At 38.9% G+C, this 21,294-nt stretch overlaps 2 protein-coding genes across 3 annotated transcripts; one reads left to right on the top strand and one right to left on the bottom strand.

Annotated features, from left to right (window-relative positions):
* The first annotated feature begins 43 nt into the window (after positions 1-43).
* Positions 44-4,726, top strand: brms1la (BRMS1 like transcriptional repressor a). Its single transcript, XM_030126920.1, has 9 exons — positions 44-141; positions 758-903; positions 1,108-1,198; positions 1,331-1,458; positions 1,543-1,622; positions 1,765-1,861; positions 1,989-2,078; positions 2,826-2,890; positions 2,981-4,726. Exons 2-9 carry the CDS (start codon positions 765-767, stop codon positions 3,077-3,079), a joined length of 789 nt encoding a protein of 262 aa, XP_029982780.1. The 5' UTR covers positions 44-141; positions 758-764; the 3' UTR covers positions 3,080-4,726.
* Positions 4,727-5,771: 1,045 nt separating this feature from the next.
* mia2 (MIA SH3 domain ER export factor 2) lies at positions 5,772-19,557 on the bottom strand. Of its 2 annotated transcripts, none has more exons than XM_030126917.1 (23): positions 19,415-19,557; positions 17,860-17,991; positions 17,702-17,723; positions 17,472-17,560; positions 17,255-17,326; positions 16,721-16,831; positions 16,539-16,610; positions 16,310-16,414; positions 16,087-16,209; positions 15,678-15,863; positions 15,476-15,566; positions 15,255-15,322; positions 15,098-15,168; positions 14,901-15,002; positions 14,722-14,818; positions 11,944-12,011; positions 11,631-11,716; positions 11,389-11,502; positions 10,751-10,912; positions 7,829-7,975; positions 7,618-7,670; positions 7,369-7,537; positions 5,772-7,275 (listed from the first exon to the last, which is right to left on the bottom strand). In XM_030126917.1, the coding sequence occupies exons 1-23, from the start codon at positions 19,436-19,438 to the stop codon at positions 7,052-7,054; spliced, it is 2,388 nt and encodes a 795-aa protein (XP_029982777.1). In that variant the 5' UTR covers positions 19,439-19,557; the 3' UTR covers positions 5,772-7,051. The 2 variants fall into 2 exon arrangements, with proteins under 2 accessions (XP_029982777.1, XP_029982776.1); XM_030126916.1 differs by lacking the exon at positions 19,415-19,557 and adding an exon at positions 18,659-18,870.
* Between the last annotated feature and the right edge of the window lie 1,737 nt (positions 19,558-21,294).

The raw sequence follows: 21,294 nt of genomic DNA, 5'->3' as shown, positions 1-21,294 counted from the left end.
TAGCGTAGTTCACACCTGCTGTTAAGTTAGTTATCATTGTGACGCAAGCAATACAGAAAACTACAGTTCCCTGGACCAAGGGCGCCTAACCGAGATTTGTTTTTAGCCTAGCTTTTACACGCGAGTGCCACTGTGAACAACGTAAGTTTCAGTTTTTTGTCGTCGTTTTTATTAAAAGACTGTTCCACATAACTAACAGCTCTCTATTTTGTGAGATATTGATTAGTTTAAAACATCCTTATCAAAATATTGTGTAACAAGTCGCGCTGATCTTGCGACTTAACTAACGTAGCTGTAGTATTTTTGCTAACATGCTAGCTTAACGCTTGGTCGACGGGTTGATGAATATTTGTACTGTTAACGATTTAAAGACCAATATGTTGTTAAAGCGAAAAGGGTTGTTGCATATTGCCATTTTTATTTATTTTAATCTGTATATCCTACCATATCGATATGTGTTTGGTTTCGTTCTAGGCGACACATAAGCGTTTCACGTCACATCAAACAACCTGTCAATACAATTACTTACAAATGAAGTTGTATGGTTAAGTACATTCAGATTAAGCTAGTGCATACGTAAGGACAATCTGAAATATTTTTCACTGTTGCTTCTGTATAGCACTAAAATTATTTCCGTAATGATCTAATAAAATGGTACAGTGGGTGTAAAGATGATACATTCTGTTCACAAAAGGCAACAACGTAAAGTTAGTAAAGGTTGATACAGGAGCCGTCCTCTGTCTTCTTCTATCCCCAGAGGTGCCATGCCGGTACACCGTGACCGGGAGAAGAAGGAGAACACAGGGGAGGAGATGGAGGTTGAGGAGCAGGAGCAAGAGGCCTCCAGCTCGGAGGAGGAGGACTCGGACACCTCCTCAGTCTCCGAGGATGGTGACAGCTCTGGTGAGAAAGCATAAAACACAGCACTCCCTATATGATTGAATCAACAATTTGCTTAAAGTAAATCATTTTATGAAGGTATGGTTCTCATGGTGCTGACAAAGGTCTTATTTTATATAACAGTCCATTGTATACCCATGATGACACATACATACAGATATTCAACCTCAAGTTCCCTCATGTTGGTATGTGTTTCATTTTGTCAAGAAATGGATGAGGAAGACTGTGAGCGAAGGAGGATGGAGTGTCTGGATGAAATGTCCAACCTGGAAAAACAGTTCACAGATCTTAAGGACCAGTAAGGCTGAAAATGACTTGTACTAAAATGTAGAATGTGTTAAAGAGTTGTTAAGTGTATCTGATAAGAAAAGATAAATGATGTAAAAATTCAATTAAGAATGAGTCCAGTTACATGTGCATTTGTGCACAGGCTGTATCGGGAACGCCTCAGCCAGGTGAACAGCAAGCTCTCAGAGGTTGAGGCTGGCCAGGCAGCAGAATACTTAGAGCCTCTTGCTGTATTATTGGAGAATATGCAGGTCCGCACCAAGGTGGCAGGTAATTTGTACACACATACATTTTTTTGCACAATTTTTAGTGTGACATATTGACTCCCACTTTGTTTGTTTCTCTATTTGCCAGGTATTTACAGGGAGTTGTGTCTGGAGTCTGTCAAAAATAAGTATGACTGTGAGCTCCAAGCAGCATGTCAACACTGGGAGGTTAGATATATATATATATATATTTATAAACACGTGCTTACATACATGTTGTTACTAATTTTTGTCATACAGAGAGATATAGCTAAGTCTAAACAGAATCCCTAGATTCATTGTGTTAACATGTAATTTTGTTTCTACACAGAGTGAGAAGCTCCTGCTGTTTGATACAGTACAGAATGAATTAGAGGAAAAAATCAGAAGACTGGAGGAGGATAGACACAGTATTGACATCACATCAGGTATCACACACATTCATTTTATATTGTGTAATTACCACTGTAATTTCAGTTATGAGATAATGCCATACATTTTCACAGTATTTTACTCCGAGCAAAATATTTAAGCCTTTTTGTGTCTCTTTGTCAGAGCTGTGGAATGATGAATTGTCAGGGAGGAAGAAGAGAAGAGATGCTTTGAGTCCAGACAAGAAGAGGAGACGCCCTTCAGTGGTGTCTGATATCCTTCCACCATTGATGCTTGTGAATGCTCATACTACCACATTAACTGTACATTTCAATCTATACAGCGTTTACATTGTAATCTTAGTATGGTCCTTCTGCAGGTTTTATGAAGTTCAATTTAAGCCTTTTTTAAGGCTATCATGAATGAATGCAGTCTAAAAGGGGCTCCTTATACCATTCTATTGCCTGATTTAAGTGTTTTCTTAGATAAGGTGCAGAGGCCTCTGAATCATTTATTTTCAGTAGACTTGAACTGAGCACTAACTACTGTTCCTATCAGAAAACTTGTTGGACTAGCACTTACTCATATTAGATGAAAGTAATGTCGACAGATGCAGTTTTAACTTCCTAAAAATAGCTATTGTTCTGATGAGGGGAGACACCACAATTAGGCCACATACCCCAACACTGGTGTCCTCTAATCAGCCCTGACCAGGCTGCACAGTGTTTAAAAGCTTCATGTTGGTTTCATTTCTGTTGTTTTTTTGTTACAGTGTGGTCAATAGAAAATTTCCTTGAAACTTTTAACATAAAAAGTTACATTAATGTCATAATTCAATCAGACTTAATGATTTAAAAGTCATGTATAAAATGTTTTAATACGTAACATTCATTATAGGATGTTATACTTTTAAAGGACCTGCAGAAGTCACAAAGCTGCATTAACTTAAATACATATTTTTAGTCAGATGTAGATTGATTGTTGCTTGTTGTATCTGTCACTGACCTTAACCCTGCTCACGCCCATATATAGTCTACATGCTTCCTGACTTGGACATCCTAGAGGACTGGACAGCCATTAGAAAGGTGTGTATGTATATAAGTGTGTATTTTCTCCACAGTGAGAGTTGTTTGTGTCTTTTTAATAACTTGTGCACGTATGTGTGTGTTCACCAGGCCGTGGCTACGCTGGGTCCCCACAGAGGAAAGGCTGACCCTGACAGCACTGTGTTCCCATTCAGACCTGACAGAAACAGACCCATTCTCAACTGCTGAGACGCACAAACATTAAGAACAACATTCAGCCATTCACGGACCTCAACAGAATACACAATACATTCACGTTTCTAATGACAGAAATGTTGTGAACAGTTGAACTTTTCCTCGAATTTTCCCAGGATATGCCACAATCCTCTTCTGCCATAGCCCTCCCTGTTGGTGACACCACTCAGTAAGCTGTGACTTGTGTCAACAAGCACACACAACATGGACTCAAGGATTTTAAATCCCTTTAAAGGACAAATGAGAATCAGTTCTCAACTAACTTACCTGGTTAAATAAATAGGAATAGAACTAGAAGCTGTTTACACTATATGTCTGGTACCAGGGCTTCCAGCTGACTTTGATTCAATGTTTTGGCGTCATTTGCTGCAACGTATTCATCAGCAGGTGGCTGTAAATGTTACACCAGCAAATCTAAGGATGGTGTCTTTTCATGGTGTCAATCCACATCGTTTGCCATCTTTACATGAAAAGAGTTAATGACAAAGCCTCCAATGCATTATAGGAAAAAAACTGTTTCTACGACATATGGTGATGATCCATTGTGCCATGAAAAGTTTTACATTTTTTACTCATTTATTTTTGTCAACCTGTAGTTAGACATGTTTTGAATATTTAGGTAGTGATCAGATGGACAGTTGCTTCAGTTTTCATGGGGCATCCAGCACTTCACAGTGGCTGCATTACATGAGTCATGTTCTTTGGTACCTTTGAATTTTTAGGACTTACTGGTTGTAGTGATTTTGGAAATAATGAGCTCAGTGATAATTCAAACCTCAGAATTATAACAACACATAAAGTAAGATAATGTCAGACTGAGATAAAAAAAAAAAAAAAAATTACTATCAGTGACATTTATACACCAGCATTTTTGGAAGTAGACAGAATGGTTGCAAAAGCATAGTCCCACGGACGTTAACCGTATACAGTATTTTTTGGAATACCTGGCTATTTTTTTTTTTTTTTTGTGATCAAACCACACTGACTTAACTGCTTCACATCCAAGGTCAATATATATGTAATATTATAATACCCAGGTATCCTTTCATAGAAGTCTGCCACTAAGTATTGCCGTTAGATCATCTTCTTATATACCTACCTCTTCTCTCTTTCTGAGATTCTTCCATGCTTAATGACTGTCCTTATGAAACTTCGTTTATTGTGTATCATTAGTGTCTACAGTGACGATTCCTGTTTTGTGTTTGTTTCCTGAAATACACAGAGACATACAAGTGTCCTGTTGCAGCTGTGACCTGTCATTACATTGATATATATTTTTTTTATGATCCAAGTGCATTTAATAACAATTTGGTGTGCCTCCAAGATTTGTTTAACAGCGAGTCAGCTGCGTCGTTTTCCAATTTCAAAGACCAATTGTCATATTTTATTTTAACCACCTGGACTGTGAGAAGCAGAGACACTGCCATGTCCTTCCAGTCACATCACATGGTTGAACTTGTGAAACTTGTGAAAAGACGATTACTTTTTATAATTGAGGTTTTTATGAATTGAAGTGGTGGTGGTGTGATATATTAAATCAGTATTTTTCAGCAAACAAAGTTATTGTCAGGTACATTGGTGTCATTGTTGAATTGTTGATGGTATGCATGGGAAATTTTGCAATTAAATGTTTTCTAAAAGCACTTTGAGGTGTCCATATTTCTAGTTGCATTGGCTTCTTACAGTGGGTGATTTAATGATCAGAGTTCTGGCAGACTAACAGGAGCCTCCATATTTTCAGCTAAGCTCTTTAAAAGCACTAACCACCGTAGTGAGAATTAAATATTTAGCATTGTTCCATTATAGATTTTATAGAAAGCAAAGTGGTGCAGGATATAGAGGCCCAAACACTAACCGGCTTAAATGTTAGTGTCCATAACTTTAAATTACGATCCATCCTACTCCACCTCATTCTCTCAAACTGTCCACAGGGTGAGAAGAGTGCACACACCACCATGAGTGATAAACAGTTTCATGGCACATTCATCCATCATCACTCCTTTTCCATTATCCCTACTAGTAGCACACTAAGAACGGAAAGTGCAAACTCTGACCGGCCAACCTCCTTTAAAATGTGGTAAATCATCAGTGAATCTCTGGTTTAATCATTATCGTTCCTATAAGACTGGTTAAAGTAGGTCTGGTCAGAATCAGCTCAGGAGTGTTCTATTTAAAGGGTCCAAGTTTGCTATTGCTGTCATTTCAGAGTGGCTCTGTGGTCCTCAGCCAACATAGTTAAACTGATTGATCATTTACTTAGATGGAAAAACTACCACCATTTTATTTGGACTGAAAAGGCCTCAACTGACCCTGGCTAATGACAAAAATGTCCTTTAGCAGTCTGCCTTATAAGGTTTTGGATATACAGGAGACAGGTATGCACACTGGGATAAACTTTCCTTTCAGATATTAAAACATTCAGTTAATCTATGCATTGCGTAAAAGGACTCAAAATACATATGTCACACAAGATTAACAACAGACCTGTCCATACAGCTTGTTTTCTAACTCAGGCAAAGAACATCACATCAACTTCTGTAAACATACAGTACATGACAACACAGGTCAAGGTGACTCATTTTACAAACTTAGCACCCTTAGATGTCCTGCCTTGAAGCTTAATTATGATGAAATGAACCAGGTTCTTCAGCAAAAAAAAAAAAAAAAAAAAAGGACCCGTGTCAAGCATAGTAAAATTTGATATATTATTCAATATTCATCAGGCATGTTACATCTAGAATTAAAGTTACACACTTTTCACAAGTCTTGCAATAGAGGCTGGATACTCTGCATAATCTACAAATAAGTTAGACTGTACAGTCTAGGTTAAAATAAATTAGAGCAGAGACTACAATGGAAATGGTACAGGACTATTTGCAATTACAAATGTTCATTTTCAAAAGTTGTCCATTGCACCTGTATGTACATTATATAACACTGATTACTAACCAACCATGATTTCTAGTTTACATGTCTGTTTTGTTATCTGGGGTGGACACTAGTGGTTTTTCAGAAAAAAATACATTTGTTAGTCTTTGAAAACAGTGAAATTATGGAGGCACTGACAATTTGACAGTCTTTATTCATCTATTAATAATCATTTTACAAAATTCACATAAACGTCTCTCTAGCTCTGAAGGCCTAAATAGCCTCTTCTCAAGTCAGTCCACTGAATTCACTGCTTCAACACAATAAAAGTGGCTAAATTTAGCCACTTTTTTCCCAGCTTGAGCCAAATAGAGGGTTGTAACAAGATAATAAAAAAAGCATAGTTTATGAGCTGCTACTGTTGGGAAATAACAGCTTTGATGAAGGCAAACCCTAAAGAGTCACAGATGAGCCAGTGACATTTAATTAGAATTCCTACTTATGGAGACCATTCAAAATCAAATAAAATGTGTCATTTTACTTAAATCAACTCAGGTGAGTTAAAACCAGACCTAATACAGTATGACAGAATGTATGAGTCCAGGTCACTAACAAAACACATGATTAATGGCTGCTTTTTAGCTTGTGAGGAAAGATGTTGGAATACGGGCCTTCAAAGAGAAATGTTGACTGGTGGTGGTTTGTATAAACACACCAATGTCTTTTCTCTACACCTCAGTTCAATTTTAAGTTCCTTCTTGCATTATCAAGTAACTGTTTCCTGTTTCCACAGCCATATTCTCTTCCTCACACATACAGATCACACTGCCATGATTCTGTCTGTGAAATTGCACAATACAGCATGAGGGAGAGAATTGCACATAGAAAAGAAGGTAAATGACAAGCCTGACAACAAAGGGAAACACAGATGTCAATAGAGGAGACAGACGGCAACAACACAGGCTAATGACGACTGATAGTTTCCCCTCTAACGACACCCATTTCTCATTCAAACACAGCGAACTGCTTGCCATCCATTTATCACTGAGTCAAACTGGTATCTTGGCATGTCATCTCCAAACTGTTGGAAAACTGGAATCAAATGATGTCTTGTGGTGAAGGCGTGTGCTCCTCTGGTGACTGACTGTGTGGTGGGGAGGGGCGCTGCTGCTGAGGAGGGGGAGGACCCATAGAAGGAGGAGGGAAGCCATCAGGTGGAGGAGGCCGCATAGGCATACCATATGGGGCCATATGAGGAGGAGGAGGTCCACCTGGAGGGAAACGAGGGGGGAACATCATCCCTGGAGGAGGAGGACCCCACACTGGTAGAGGGGACAGGCAAAGAGAGTTAGGCTGATGACATTTGGAGATAAGCCCGTCTATTATGAGATAATACTGTAGCTATAACTACTTACTAGGCATGGGAGGTCCCCCTGGTCCCCTGGGAGGGTAGAAATCAGGAGGTGGAGGTCCATAGGGTGCCCTTCGAGGAAAGGAACCATCCACAGGACCCATTGGGGGTCCAGGAGGAGGCATGCCCCCCATCTTTGGATCTCCCTCAGGGGGAGCACCAGGACCAGTCTGCTAAGGAAACACAATATGTAAAGTTACAAAACTGTACATTTAGGTTAGCACACACAAACACTATGCATAATATTTTTTACCTCTCTATGGTCCTGTTCACCAGGTCCGAAGCTGTTTTCTCTGTATGGCCCATCTGCATTGACAAAACATTCAGTAACAGTTGTGACTAATGTCTGACCATACAAACGTGTGTACATATTCACAGAATTTTACGTTCAGCTTCTATTTTTCAGTATTTATATACAGTAAATGTTTTTGACAGAAGCCTTTCTCTTTGTATGACACACTCACCTCCCATGTCTGCAGGTGGTCCTGGGGGTCTGACAGGAGGGACACCTCTGGGTCCAAGTGGGACAGAGCCGGGAGGAGGAGGAGGGACATGACCCAATGGGGGAGCTCTTCTGTACATGGGTCCTCCTGATTCTGGGAAAATATAGCCTGAGAAAGATAGGGAAAGCAAAAACAACACTTTTTAAATCTCTTGACAATGTTATAAATGTCCAATACATTTTGGTGTTTTCAAGATCACTCCGATAGAGGGAGTTTGTGAACCTGGACGCTGAGCCAAAATGATGTTTATCTTTGTGATAAATGATTTAAAGGTTCTGTGTATGATATTTAGTGATATCTAGTGGTGAAGCTGCAGATTGCTACCAGGTGAATAGCACACTCAATCTCAACAGAGGCTGCAGGAAATACAAAAGGGCCCCGTTGAAACAGCGTCTGTTTTGCCTAATCTGGACTCTGTAGTAAATGGGATGTTATTGCTGGTCTGCACTCCAACGTAGGTGAAAATAATCTTAACACTGGATGTCACCCACTATAAAACGAAAGAACAAGAGACAGCCTGCATTGAACAACATTAGAAACAAGGCAGCGCAACATTGTGGACTTTGCAGAGACCACAGGCCCCCTCTGCAGATATAAAGAGCAGATTCAAAGGTGAAAAAAGATGATTATTATTTCACATAATTACATACTAATGAAAATGCAATTATGAACATTAAATTCACTTTCTTCAATAACATCCTCCTAAAGTTTACACACTGGGCCTGTATTAAACATTTTTGTGCTCCACAGACAGCAAGACATTCCTGTCAAATCTCAAAATGCATCAAACACAAGGTACATGCATTAGCATTCCCATGCACATAATATACAGTAGTTGAAGTTTTAGCTTCACAGACACAATTGCGACTCACTTTTAAATACAGCTGCATTCCATTTAACTATCATGACATGAGTTACATGTTATTTTGGTTGATGATGTATTATGATGTCTGTCCATCGAACATGAGAGTACGCACAGCAGTTTGGTGAGTATGAAAATTATGTCAGTCATATACTGTGGACTTCACAGCCACCAGATCTCAATCCAGTTTAAAACATGAAGGATTTTGGGCTAATATGTTAGGACAGGGGTTCCCAAAGTGGGGTATGCATACCTCCAGGGGTATTTGGAAAAAGCCTAGGGGGTACTTGAATTTTTTTGGGAAGAATACATTAAATAAGTCATCATGTACTGAATACAAAATAAATAATGAGAACTAATAATAATATAATAATGGATTGGATTTATGTAGCGCTTTTCTACACACCCAAAGCACTTTACATTATTGACCCATTATTCATTCACTCTCACATTCTCCCTCTGGTGGTGGTAAACTACATCTGTAGCCACAGCTGCCCTGGGGCAGACTGTGTGAGTGGCACTAGAGGCAAGGAGGGTGAAGTGTCTTGCCCAAGGACACAACGGACTGACTAGGACAGAGCGGGATTCGAACCGCCAACCCTTCCGTCATTGGATAACCCACTCTACCACCTGAGCCATGGCCACTCAGAACTAATGCTGAAATATAAAACAATAAATACATTCATATAATAGTTTTGTTGTCAAGCATCTTGTTTCAGCTTTGGAAACATTTTAAGAACATTTCTATTTTATATTATTCAAATTAGTATATCTGAGTAGCTACGCAATTATTTTTTGTTGATGAAAGATTCATTTATTAATTAATGACCAACTTATTTATTTTTGTTTATCAGTAAAAGACGGCACTTTTCAGTTTGTTTTGCACACAAAATTTACTTAAATTTTTTTTCTTTTTTACATATTCCAGTTAAATATATGTTGTTTGTTTACAAAGTTTTGAAAATATAAACAGACACCTTTGGCACAGGAACAAATTTTGCATTTTTTTTTCAATCAAAAATGCTGAAGCAAGAGTTGGGGGTACTTGGCTAAAAAAGTATATTTCATGGGGTACTCCACTGTAAAAAGTTGGAGAACCACTGTGTTAAGACATCACTGTCCACTTCCATTATAAAATTAAGAACCATCCTTTTCAGGAAAGGTGCCTATCCCTCCAGCAGAGTTGGAGGCAGTGCAACACCGTAGTAAGACATGTAATGATTTTTTTAATGTTAATTTGCCACCTGTCTGTATGAGTATTAGAGAAAATGTTAAATGTATAAATTAAGAAGATGAATGCAATGGCTCTCCATGACACTGAACACTTACAATAAATCTTTATTACTACAGTATGAAAGCTGACTCATTTCTATATGCCAGAGAAATTACATGTTTTTTCATTTCATAGAGAAGAAAAGTACCATTTTTCTGCCTTAATATAATAATAATGGATTAGATTTCTATAGCTCTTTTCAAGGCACCCAAAGCACTTTACATTAATGATCCATTATTTATTTGCGCTCACATTCTCACTCTGGTGGTGTTAAACTACATTTGTATCCACAGCTGCCCTGGGGCAGGCTGATGGAAGCGTGGCTGCCATATCGCGCCAAACAGACCCTCCGACCACCACCAAACATTCACACACATTCATACACCGGTGTGAGTGACACTGGAGGTAAGGAGGGTGAAATGTCTTGCTCAAGGACACAACAGAATGACTAGGACAGAGCAGGATTTGAGCCGCCAACCCTTCGGTTATTGGACGACCTGCTCTACAAATATTTCAGTTATAGAAATAAATCTATAAAACACAGAAAACGACAAAAACCAAACAGAGCTTGTAAAATCCCCTTTAACATAAATAACTTTTATCTTTTCAAACTACCCATGAAAAAGTACTTATTTCTTTTTGTTTATCTGTTGTCCTCAGTGTCTTCGGAGGTGGTCAGGCCTCTGTGGTTGACATTACATATTCACTCTGTCCACTCTGTTTCCTTCTTTACCATACACACACACACCTGGAGGGCCTAGGGGCCCAGGAGGTCCTGGGAGGGGTCCTGGCGGGGGTCCCCTTCGATCTCTCTCCCATGTAGGAGAGATTGAGCCACTGTCTGAATGAGGACCTCCACTCCGCTCCATCTCCCCTTGGCCACCTGGAGGCTCCACTGGACCACGAGTCACTGAGAAGGTAAGAAGCCAAACAAGAAGATGGTGCAAGGGATGGAGGGGAAGTATCACATAAATGAGACGGGAATAAAGATGAAGGAAATGAAGGGGAGAAGGAGCAGAAACAAAATTCCAGACACATAAGACAATTCATCCAAAGTGAGACATGCTTATGGGAGTGCATCATGTCCTTCACAATAAACCAACAGGCAATAAGATAAAAAAATATTACACTCAATTTTCACACAGTGACTTTCCAAAATGCCAAAAACATGCTAGCATACAGAACATGCTGCTACACCATTTTCATTACAGTTGTATTGGTTTACATTGTAGTTAAAAGTTACATCTACAGTTCATCGTGCAACAGCCATCTTATCATAGTTGCTGTATTTTTTGTAAATCCAAGCTGCAAAAACTATTGGTGCAGAACATGAGCACAAAGCACATGGCAAAATATAAATTATTCAGATTGTGGTTATGAATTTACCTCTTGGAGACAATCTAGGAGGTGGTCCATCCATTAATGTAGGAGGAGAGAGGAAGGCTCTGGTCTCAGACGCGGGTCGACCCAGAGGAGAAGGACCATACGGTGACCTTTCAGCTGGAGATAAGGTAGAGTTTGGTGAATGCAAAATGAGCTCAAAAATAAAGAAAAGTGATCCATCATGAATAGTATCCATCACAGAGGCCACAGAATATACAGCGTGTGTATGTTCGTGTGTGTTTTACCTCGGAAAGGCAACGGTCTGGCCAGACTATCCAAAGCATAGGGGTCCTTCTCAAGGGCATCTAATTTAAACTGTGTGTCTGTCAGCCTGTAAACAAATACAACTCAAATTGGCACAAAGATACTTTGCAGGTAATTCATTAAAACAACAAATAAATACATTATAATTTATCTGTGTGTGCATGCTTTTTAATAAAATAGATACATAAATCAAATCTCAGTGAAACAAAAGAAATCAAAAGTTTAGTTAGCATTTCAGTAAGAGACTGAAAAAAAACAAACCAAAACCAAAAAAAATCATCAAATTAAGCTTACTTTTGCCTGAAGAGGGCATTCTCTCTTCTGATGTCTGTTAGCTCTCTCTCTGCGGCTCTGGCTGCCAGCTGGAAGAGATTAGGACATACATAAGACATACAGATGTAGTGGACAAGTGGAAATTTGTCACCACTTCCAAATATATGAAGAGGTGTCAAATTATTACCTGTGTGCTTGTATGCAATGCAAGGCATGGTATTATGATTTGTCATATTTATTATTATTATTATTATTATGACCAACTTATTATATATTGCAAATATATAGCAAAATTTTGGAGGAAAAAAATGCAGCCCAGAGCTTTGGAAATAGACCCACACATAAAACAGTAAAAATGTGCAACCTGGTCTCATAAGATATGCTATGGCTTTTGTTCATGGTTCAATGCATGGATTTTGTAAAAAACAAAAAGAAAAAAACAACAAAAACAAAACAAAACAAACAAACAAACAAAAAAACACCCAAATCGACCCATCTGAAATGACCTCAGCCATTTTTGAACTGCAATTCCTCCCACACCACTGAACCTACATTCACTCTTCCAAAACAAAAAACATGCGCCCAGCTCACAGAGTTGGTCTGTGTTGTGTTTTTTAGGATAGAAACTTTTGTCTAAACAGGAGCTGCACTAATTTTTTCTTTTTTGTGATTTAGATCAGACTTCGGCATGCTCTTCTCCATGCTGGTGGAAAGGAGCTTAAGTGACTTACTGTAGTTATTATTATCTTTTTTTTTTTTAAATTATTATCCTTATCACTGTTGCAAAGCTAACAGATATGATATGTCCATGTTTGAGACAAGGAGCTGACTAAAGTGACAGCTATAGCTCTGGAATTTTACTACACAATTATTTTTCCACCCCTTACATCATCATTAACAGCATATAAACATTTTTTTTGTATATCATGCACAATATGAATTATCGTACTGTGAATAAAGTGACTGCTTCAGTGCTTGTATCACAGCCATTAAGCAAAGAAACAGAGAGGGGAACCGTCCATAATGCTCTTAACTGTGGGTTTGCTAGCTCTGAAAAAGAGCCTTTGTGGTGATGAATAGACCTGGACACTCAATCTCGACACCCTAGCCAACGATGATCGGATGTCCTGCAGAAGAACATCGTTTCCCTCCGCTTTCAAGTTAACGCCGTCATCTGTCAGGTGCTCCAGGGTGATACCGGGGTGCATGGTGGTGCTCCATCCCAAATCTGCCATGAAACCCCGCATGACGCCGTTCAGCCACCGCCTGGTCCGCTCCATGCCGTAGCCGCTGACCGCTCGCTGGTACCGCCAGCAACGACGGGGCAGGATGTCGGAGAACATCAGTGAGGAATTGGGGAAGAGCCGCATGACTGAGAGGATGTCGTGCTTCATCCTCTTCATGAGGCTTCGTCGGTCGTGTCCTTGGAAGCCCACGCTATTGGCACCCAAGTGGATGACAATAACATCAGGCTCCACACGGGATGCGTAGCTCATCTCCTGGAGAAAAGGCAGTAGCTCTTCCCAGCGCCGTCCATCTCGGCCGAGCCAGCTCACGGAGCACCGCAGACCCAGGTTGACGTCCTGGTTCTGTTTTTCAATGTGAGCGCGCAGTCGTCTCACAATGGAGCTCCCCACAATCCACACGACTGGAATTTTGCAGACCATCACGAACTTCGATCCTCCCATAAACAAGTCGCAATCAATCGTTAGGTTTCAAATCCGGCGGAAGCGGAAGTGCTGTGACGTAATGTGCAGCAGGAAGTCTCTACGGCAAGACCTCCGATCTTATCGCGAGACTAGTAGCGGAGGTAGTGATCCGCTGAATCGAGCAACCGACTCGGAAAGGAATCGTTCACTCTTCACTCCAAACTTAGATTCATCGGTTTAGTTTATTCTTTAGCGGCTCACTGAAGGTTCCGTTCAAGGACGTGACTGCTGAGTGGTGATCGGGAACGAGGCCAATGTATCAATGTAGCGATCTGCACACATTACCATCAGAGTTTGAACCTCCAGTTCATAAGGCAGAGTAAATACTCAGTGAATGAAGTGTCCAGCTTTACAAAGCTGGTGACGCAGGTTTGAGCCTGACAATGTTTTTTTTTTTTAATAAACGGTGATCGGTGATTAATGCTTTTCACGATTTCCCTGAATAATAATGTCGTACACTGTCCTGCCTGGAAATTTGTCCCATCTTTTGATGTCAACAAAACCGAGGGATGTAAACTCAAAAACGCAAATTATATTAAATATATTCATTTAATAATTTAATGATTTCCCTCAGGAAATGTGCTCATTTCTAGTTAGGTGAATGCTTGGTAATATTCTTGATTAAAAAGTAATGAGCAGCAATTGTCACAGGGTTTTCAAGTCATTTTTAGTAAGGGACAGTTATTTTCTAGACTGCAATCTTAATTTATCATCATTTAATCTGGTTTAGTGTCAGAGTGTAGACAAACATTACGTATCCATATAGTCCAGTGCTACAATGGGTGCGTGCATCACATGTCTGAATTCAGCTGAAATAACAATAATTCACTTTTTTCTGTGTTGTTAGACAGCTGAACAAATGCCCACTTGTTTCATTTACTCGTGGCCTGTATACACTGCATATTAACCAAAAACCATTTCTAAACCATGATGAAATTGAAGGTTGATGTTATAACTGTCCTATCAGGTTCATACTGTCTACTGCAAATATAAAGATGATGTTGATCTTGATGTTATAACTGCCACACTAGCTGATAAATAGTGGATGGTAATCACCCGTGTTTCTGTGCTTTGGTGAAGTTGTACTAACCCAGTTATTGTGAGCCTTCTTTTCATGTGCTGATATTTGAGTCTGGTAGGACTGTTTCGTTTTCTCCAGCTCTTCCTCCATCTCCTCTGCTCGTTGTCTAAAGAAACACAGTGATGTACATGTAATAATTTATATAAAAAGACATCCAGTTTCACACTTTGAAGAAGCAGCTACCCTACTTGTAATTGTTGAGTTCCTCCATGGCCATTGCAATATTCCTGTCAGCTTTATTCAACTTCTCTTCTTTCTGCAAGCGTTCCTTTTCTTCCACTGTCAACAACCTGCAAGCACAAGTTCATTAAAGTCCTCAGTTTCTCATTTATGATAATCAAGAAATCAAACATACCTTTATGTGTGTTTATTTGTATGTCTATACCTGTGCAACTTCAGTTCATTCTCCTGGTACATTTCTGTCATAATCTGGAGTTTCTGTTGTAATCGTTGGACCTGACCACATGGAATATTAATATAATTGTAAAGGCCAATCCATGTGGAACAAAAGCACAGCTATAGCAAAATTTGAGGTCCATTACCTGTTCTGAGTAGTGCTCAGAGTCTGACTGTAGAGATATTTTCTCCTTCTCCAAGTCTTTAATGCTTACTAGAGTAAAAAAACAAACATGAGACATAGATGCAACAAAAAACACATCAGAGACCAACGATATACATTTACCTCTAAATAAAAGATCAGTGCTTATCAGATATCTATCACAATCCTTAAGTTAATACGACAGATATCAGTGTGCTTACTCACCTTGGAGGTCTTCTATAGCTTTAACTTCATCGTTCAGTTTAGCAAACACTCTGTCTTTGTCTTCATCAACTGATTTGAGGTCTGCATTCAGCTACACAGAAATACAAACACATCGTATAAGTGGTTACAGATAAGTTTGTCAACTAATATGCATTTTAGTTTGTAAACATGTCATGTCATAATACATAATGTGTATGTATACCTTAGCAGCATAGATAAGTTTCTGGACTTTCTGCAGATGGACTTGTGCATCAGGTTCATGTCCTTTTGCATTCTGATTACCCCTTCCTGCTGTTCCATTGGATGTCTCCTTCTCTCCTCCTTGCTCACATTCCTCCTCCAAGTCTGAATCCCAGGCTTTCATCCTCAGCAGTCGATCCGTCAGGGACTGGAAACATATGCGTAATTGGTTTAAATAAAACTATCAAAGTAACTAAGGACCACAACCAATTAATAAATGACAGAATAAAATGTGTTGAATTCATTTTTTAGTTAATAATATTCTGAGGGTCTTTTTTTTTTTTTTCAAATTGTTACAATTTTATGTGAAAATGCAGGACATGCAGCAAGTTACTTAAATGTTCACTAACTATTGTTAGAGCCAACTATACCATTATACGCTCATCCTTGGTGGACACATCCTGAAGCATCCCGCTGTGGGAAATTTCACACCTTCTCATCTCTTCCTCTAACTCATTCACTCGCTCTGCCCATCCCTCCACTTGCTGCCGCAACTGCAAAGTAAAACACACAGGCAAAGAAATGACACAATGTTGACAGCAAGATAGAGCTGGAAAGAAAATGAAACTGCAAATGGTGTGTGCAGCATCATACCTGATCATTGCTCTCCTTCAGCAATGTGTTCTCCTCTCCTGATGTTTCCAGGTTTCTCTGAAGTCTGTCACTGTTCATACTGTAGACTTTAATTGTCGTTTGTGCCTTAACAAAAAGACAGGTGTGATGTTATTGGAAGCGGAACAGCAAATAGCATAAAGAAAATGATGTGACAAAAATGTGGGAGTACAAAAAGGAGATGTATGAGGTTATAAGTTATGACATGCACCTGTTCCTCTTGTGACTGGAGATCTTTGGTTTCCTCTTCACATGTTTTCATGCTCTCCTCAAGCGCTGCTATCTGAAGGATAACCAGAACAAGACAAGTGATGAATATCACACATTTTCTTGTGATTCTAACAACTATCAAGATATGATCTATTAATACATTTTGATTGTGTGCGTTCTTACTCTCTGTTCTTGCTCTATCCTATGTTCTCTCTGATGTTCCAACTGATCCTTCAGCTCTTCAAGATTTTTCTGTAGCTCCTTTTTAGCATGGTGTAATTGTTTGGCTTTGGCCTGGAGAAGCAACAAAAAAAATCAGAATGACGCTGTTGTCAGATTGTCATCCTTTGAATAATAATAGTAAGATAGGCTACATTGTAAAATGTAGACAAAGCCTCCACACAAATGTAACATTCTATATAGCATATTTTTCTCAATAATTTGATTTTAAAACATTCAGCAATTAAAGAGGTAACAAGCTACATGTCATGAAAAAGTGACTTCTGGCAAATGGAGTAAAGAGCACAACAACAAGTCTCTGTAGTCACAGAGCCAAAAAAAAAAAAAAAAATACAAAGCTGGATTTGGTGGCTCATTAAAAAAAGCGTACTTTGTTTGGGAGACCAGCATAGTTTATACTTAATGTAATGCCTCAGAAAATGTGCATATGGGCATAGCCTGACAGTATTACTCCTTGCTTCTTTTTCTTTGCCTTACCTCAAGTTGCACTGTCTTTTGAGTCTGAGCCAACACACCACTGTCCCTAAGTGAGTTCTCTAGCTCATCATGCTGTAAAGGATAAGAAAGATATCTGATTAATGTTGACAAGATGAAATTCTTTAGTCTTGTTCATTCAATAACTATCAACCCTGATGTGGTTTTGGTGTTTTACAGACAGGCTCTACATCTAGTTTCCTGTGACACAAGTACCAACCTCTTGTTGACATTTACTGAGAGTCTCAAGCACTTTACACTTCTCATCCAGTAGCTGTGCAACCTGCTCTGCCATCCACCTTTCTTTACCTGCAAGACAGACCATACAACAAAAGTGATGGCATGTAAGCAATTGTTTTACAGTTACTACTAAAATCTTGAAGGAACAAGAGATTGAAGATGACATATTTGCCATGATTAGGATGTAAAGAAAAAAGAGCGATAACTTACTTCTATACATCCTGCTTTTGACCTGTAGAATGGAAAAAGATGAAAACAACAATGAAGAAAAGATCATTAGATGGACTAGTGGCTTGATAAATGAACAGATAACCAGATCTTTGTGTCCCGGTTTTCAATCAATGTTACATTTCAGGTAGAGTACTCACAGAGCTATAACATCTACAGCTGAATACCAGCAGGGTTACAAGTCCCACCAGACCAGAGACAATGACTGGCTCCCATGGCACCCCATACAGGTCTGGCCCAGGTCTAATGTCGTCAGGCAGGGAGGATACAACCTTTTGGAATAGGAGCAGAGAGCTGTTTACTTCGGGCAAGATATAATGTTTGATTTAACTGCTTTGTTATCCTGGAAATAAAGTAAAGTTCATTGATGCTTTGAGCTTAATGAAGTGTACATAGAAGGATACATAATGTTGACTTTTGGCTCTAGGTTTTATTAACATTGAACTCTTTCATACAAAGTACCGGCACTCCATATCTGTAAAACACACCATTTTAACAGGTGGTGCAGTGTTAAAAAAAATATTTTTGCTTGGTTCTGTGTCTGCCTGGAAGTTAGAAACAGTCAGGGTTATACCAAAATAAAAGCTGTAACAACTGTTTAATAGTAGGTAGTTATACCTATGGTTACACCCTCAGCAGTAGAAAAACAAATGGCTCAAAACCAGTCGCACAAGAACTACTACCAATTAGCTACTGGTTAATACTAGCCAACTCTTTTAATAGTCACAGAAACATTTCAGAGAGAAATATAATATCATATCAACTTTGACAGCTGGTAAACAGCACTGGTAGAACACATATCAAGTAAAATGTTTGTCGTAACATTACAAACCTACAACATGTACTGATAATAAATACTAATATTCAGTAATTTTCGTCTGAGCATTACGTTATTTCGGCTAGTTAGGAAATGCTAACGAAATCTGCCACATAACGTACATCCTTCACTTTCTCCACGGCAATACTGTAGTATGCCTCTGCCGTCGCCTGGAAGTCAGCCGCTTTACTGGCCAAATGGTCACTTGCCGGATGTTCCGCCATATCCAAAACTTTTCATTTGGCTGATATTATAGTTATATTTTTTTGTTTACGCGAACATCTGAACTAAAACTAGCCGTACACCGGGCTAGCGGCGGTTTCACATCCTATTCACAACACCGACGCTCAAGAGTGAACCACAACCTATTGTACGTCGAAGGGGGAGAAAGAATATTGAACTATAATAAGAACCCACTGTAAAGACACAAATAAATTACTGAGTTTTAGATACGGCATTATAGTGATATAAAACAATACTTGAAAAAATCTGTGGCTTATATATATCTTTTTCCACATTTCAAATACTCATTAGAAAATAAGACACCCCCACCAGAATGAATGGTTCAACCGCAACGTCACCAATTGTAAAACGCCACACTGGCACATCGGAATACGTTCAATGTGACACCGGAATAAACAGGTGTCATTCAATTAAAACAGTATCGATATTGTCCTTCGTGACCTCTAGTGTCTTAATTTATCTGGCATTTAACACAAATAACGACGTATACATCCACAAACTTCCCCTTTAAATCGTTTGCCACCTGCTTTTAGTTCCAGCCACAGGCTGAGCTGGTCTAAGTAGGACACAGGTTAAGACTTGACTCAGTCTCACTTCTACCATCCAGTCACTGTTCCAAAAAAGTTTTCACTCACCGAAATTGCATCATTCTCGTCCATGTGAAACTAGAGTATCCCTTGGCTCATAAGAACACTGAATAGAATTTGTGTTTATAGCAGTTCTGCCTGCCAGTTGGCTTGATGTATGTAATAGACCCAGAAGGACTGAGGAATGTGAGTGATGGTGAGAAAGCCAAGCCAGCTTGACAGCTGAGAAGACAGTCAGGACAGTATGTCACAAGTTCAGTGGAGTCTTAAAGAACCAGACCTCCCTGTTGGTGCACACTTCAAAAACAAAATTTGTGGATAAATTATGGGCTTGTCAGCAGGCCATTCTGCATCCAGGTAGAGTCAAGGCTGCAAATAGTGCAAAAAGGGTTAAGAACCTCATCCTTGCATGAAAAACCTCCCTTACGCAAAAGTGCATGAGGAAAATACAGATTTGGTACCTTACACTCTCATACTTTGTGATGTGTATGGCATGATTAAATTATTAATACTAGAGCATCAGTGTGTAATCAGAATGTTAATGTTTATGGTGGACTGTACACATAAAAGGAAAGAAAAAGGGAAACAAACCTAATGTCCTAATACACAAGTCTATCATCGGGTTTTGGAGAGGATTTTCTCTCTGGATGACTAAAACATCAGAACATTTTTTGACTCAAGTCATGTAAGAAGACATAAGAAGCCATAAAGATTATAAACACTTAATATTGTATTAAATTTTGAAGGCTGGACAATATAAAGTCACAATGAAAATAAAGTTTCAGACTAGAATAGTTGATAGAAAGCATCATATTTTCTTCTGAAACAAAGTGGGTTTGACACATATGGAAGCAAAATTAAAATACTTAAGTAAAGTACAAGTGTCATTGATGCCAAGATATGTGAAGCTGACCAAATATTTAAACATAATAAAACTGGTTAAGCCTGAATTGTGATGGAACCTGGATGCACTCTGTGAAGTACTGTGAAGTGTATCAATCTCAATCAGACTAAGATTATACAGACTGAGGAGAAGAGACAAATCATATTTTATAGTTTGATGTAATTTGCTGTAGACAAAAACATGACGCTTTTGGCCTTTATGTGTTAGTGATCATTTCAAGCTGTTTTTACCTGTACAGTAAGCCACACAAGGAGCTCCCACAGTGCATGAACATGGGTGCTTGAGCCTTCCACGATCTGATGGAGGACGTGCAGGATCTGTTTTATTACACCTATGTTCAGAGAGAAAATAAAATAATTAATTAAAAAAATTAAAAATAATAATAATACATGAACACTTAAACATCCTGGGTTTTTAAAACTATATTATCATATGTGACTATGTGATTGGTGATACAATATTGAAGTTTATTTTCTGATACTTTTGAGGGATACTCTAAATAAAGTACTATGGCATGTTCCAAGCTAAGAGGCAGTTTGTCACATGACTCATGAATGCAGCAGGCTGAGGCTATTATTTAACTTTTTTTTTTTTTTTTTTTTAATTATTGTGTAAAAATCATTTTTGATGAAGGGTGACTTAAATATATTAAAATATATCTTCAAGTTGACTGAGTGATTCTGGGTGATTATAAGGGATGGACATTTTTTTACCCTTCTCGTCAGAGGACACACTTTCATCCTCGTTTCCTTTCACCATCTCTTCTCTACTGTCATTTTCAGGGTCCCCGTCTTTTTCTGCAACATGTTTTTTGTTATCACCCCCTGTCTCTTCATCACTGTGAGCGCTGCCGTCCGGACCTACAGAAGGGTCTTCCTCCTTGGCAGTTTCTGTCCCTTCCTCATGCATGCCCTGAGATGAACAGCTTGGACCATCACAGCTGGCATTCTCTGTATTTGAGAACACATGCATTCTGACTTAGACAAATATAGATCAAAATAATAATAAAAATAAGACTGAATCA

This window comes from Sphaeramia orbicularis, chromosome 22, assembly GCF_902148855.1.
Source record: "Sphaeramia orbicularis chromosome 22, fSphaOr1.1, whole genome shotgun sequence".
NCBI lineage: Eukaryota > Metazoa > Chordata > Actinopteri > Kurtiformes > Apogonidae > Sphaeramia > Sphaeramia orbicularis.
Note: the sequence above shows the minus strand (reverse complement) of the source record. Positions and strands in the feature narration are given on the sequence as shown.

Coding starts and splice junctions, on each gene's coding strand:
- mia2 (XM_030126916.1), bottom strand. CDS start 18,760: ATGGCGGAACATCCGGCAAGTGACCATTTGGCCAGTAAAGCGGCTGAC. Junction 17,561..17,701: donor CAAAAGCAGGATGTATAGAA/GTAAGTTATCGC, acceptor TCTGTCTTGCAG/GTAAAGAAAGGTGGATGGCA. Junction 15,567..15,677: donor AACTTATCTATGCTGCTAAG/GTATACATACAC, acceptor ATTTCTGTGTAG/CTGAATGCAGACCTCAAATC.
- brms1la (XM_030126920.1), top strand. CDS start 765: ATGCCGGTACACCGTGACCGGGAGAAGAAGGAGAACACAGGGGAGGAG. Junction 1,623..1,764: donor CAGCATGTCAACACTGGGAG/GTTAGATATATA, acceptor GTTTCTACACAG/AGTGAGAAGCTCCTGCTGTT. Junction 1,862..1,988: donor CAGTATTGACATCACATCAG/GTATCACACACA, acceptor TCTCTTTGTCAG/AGCTGTGGAATGATGAATTG.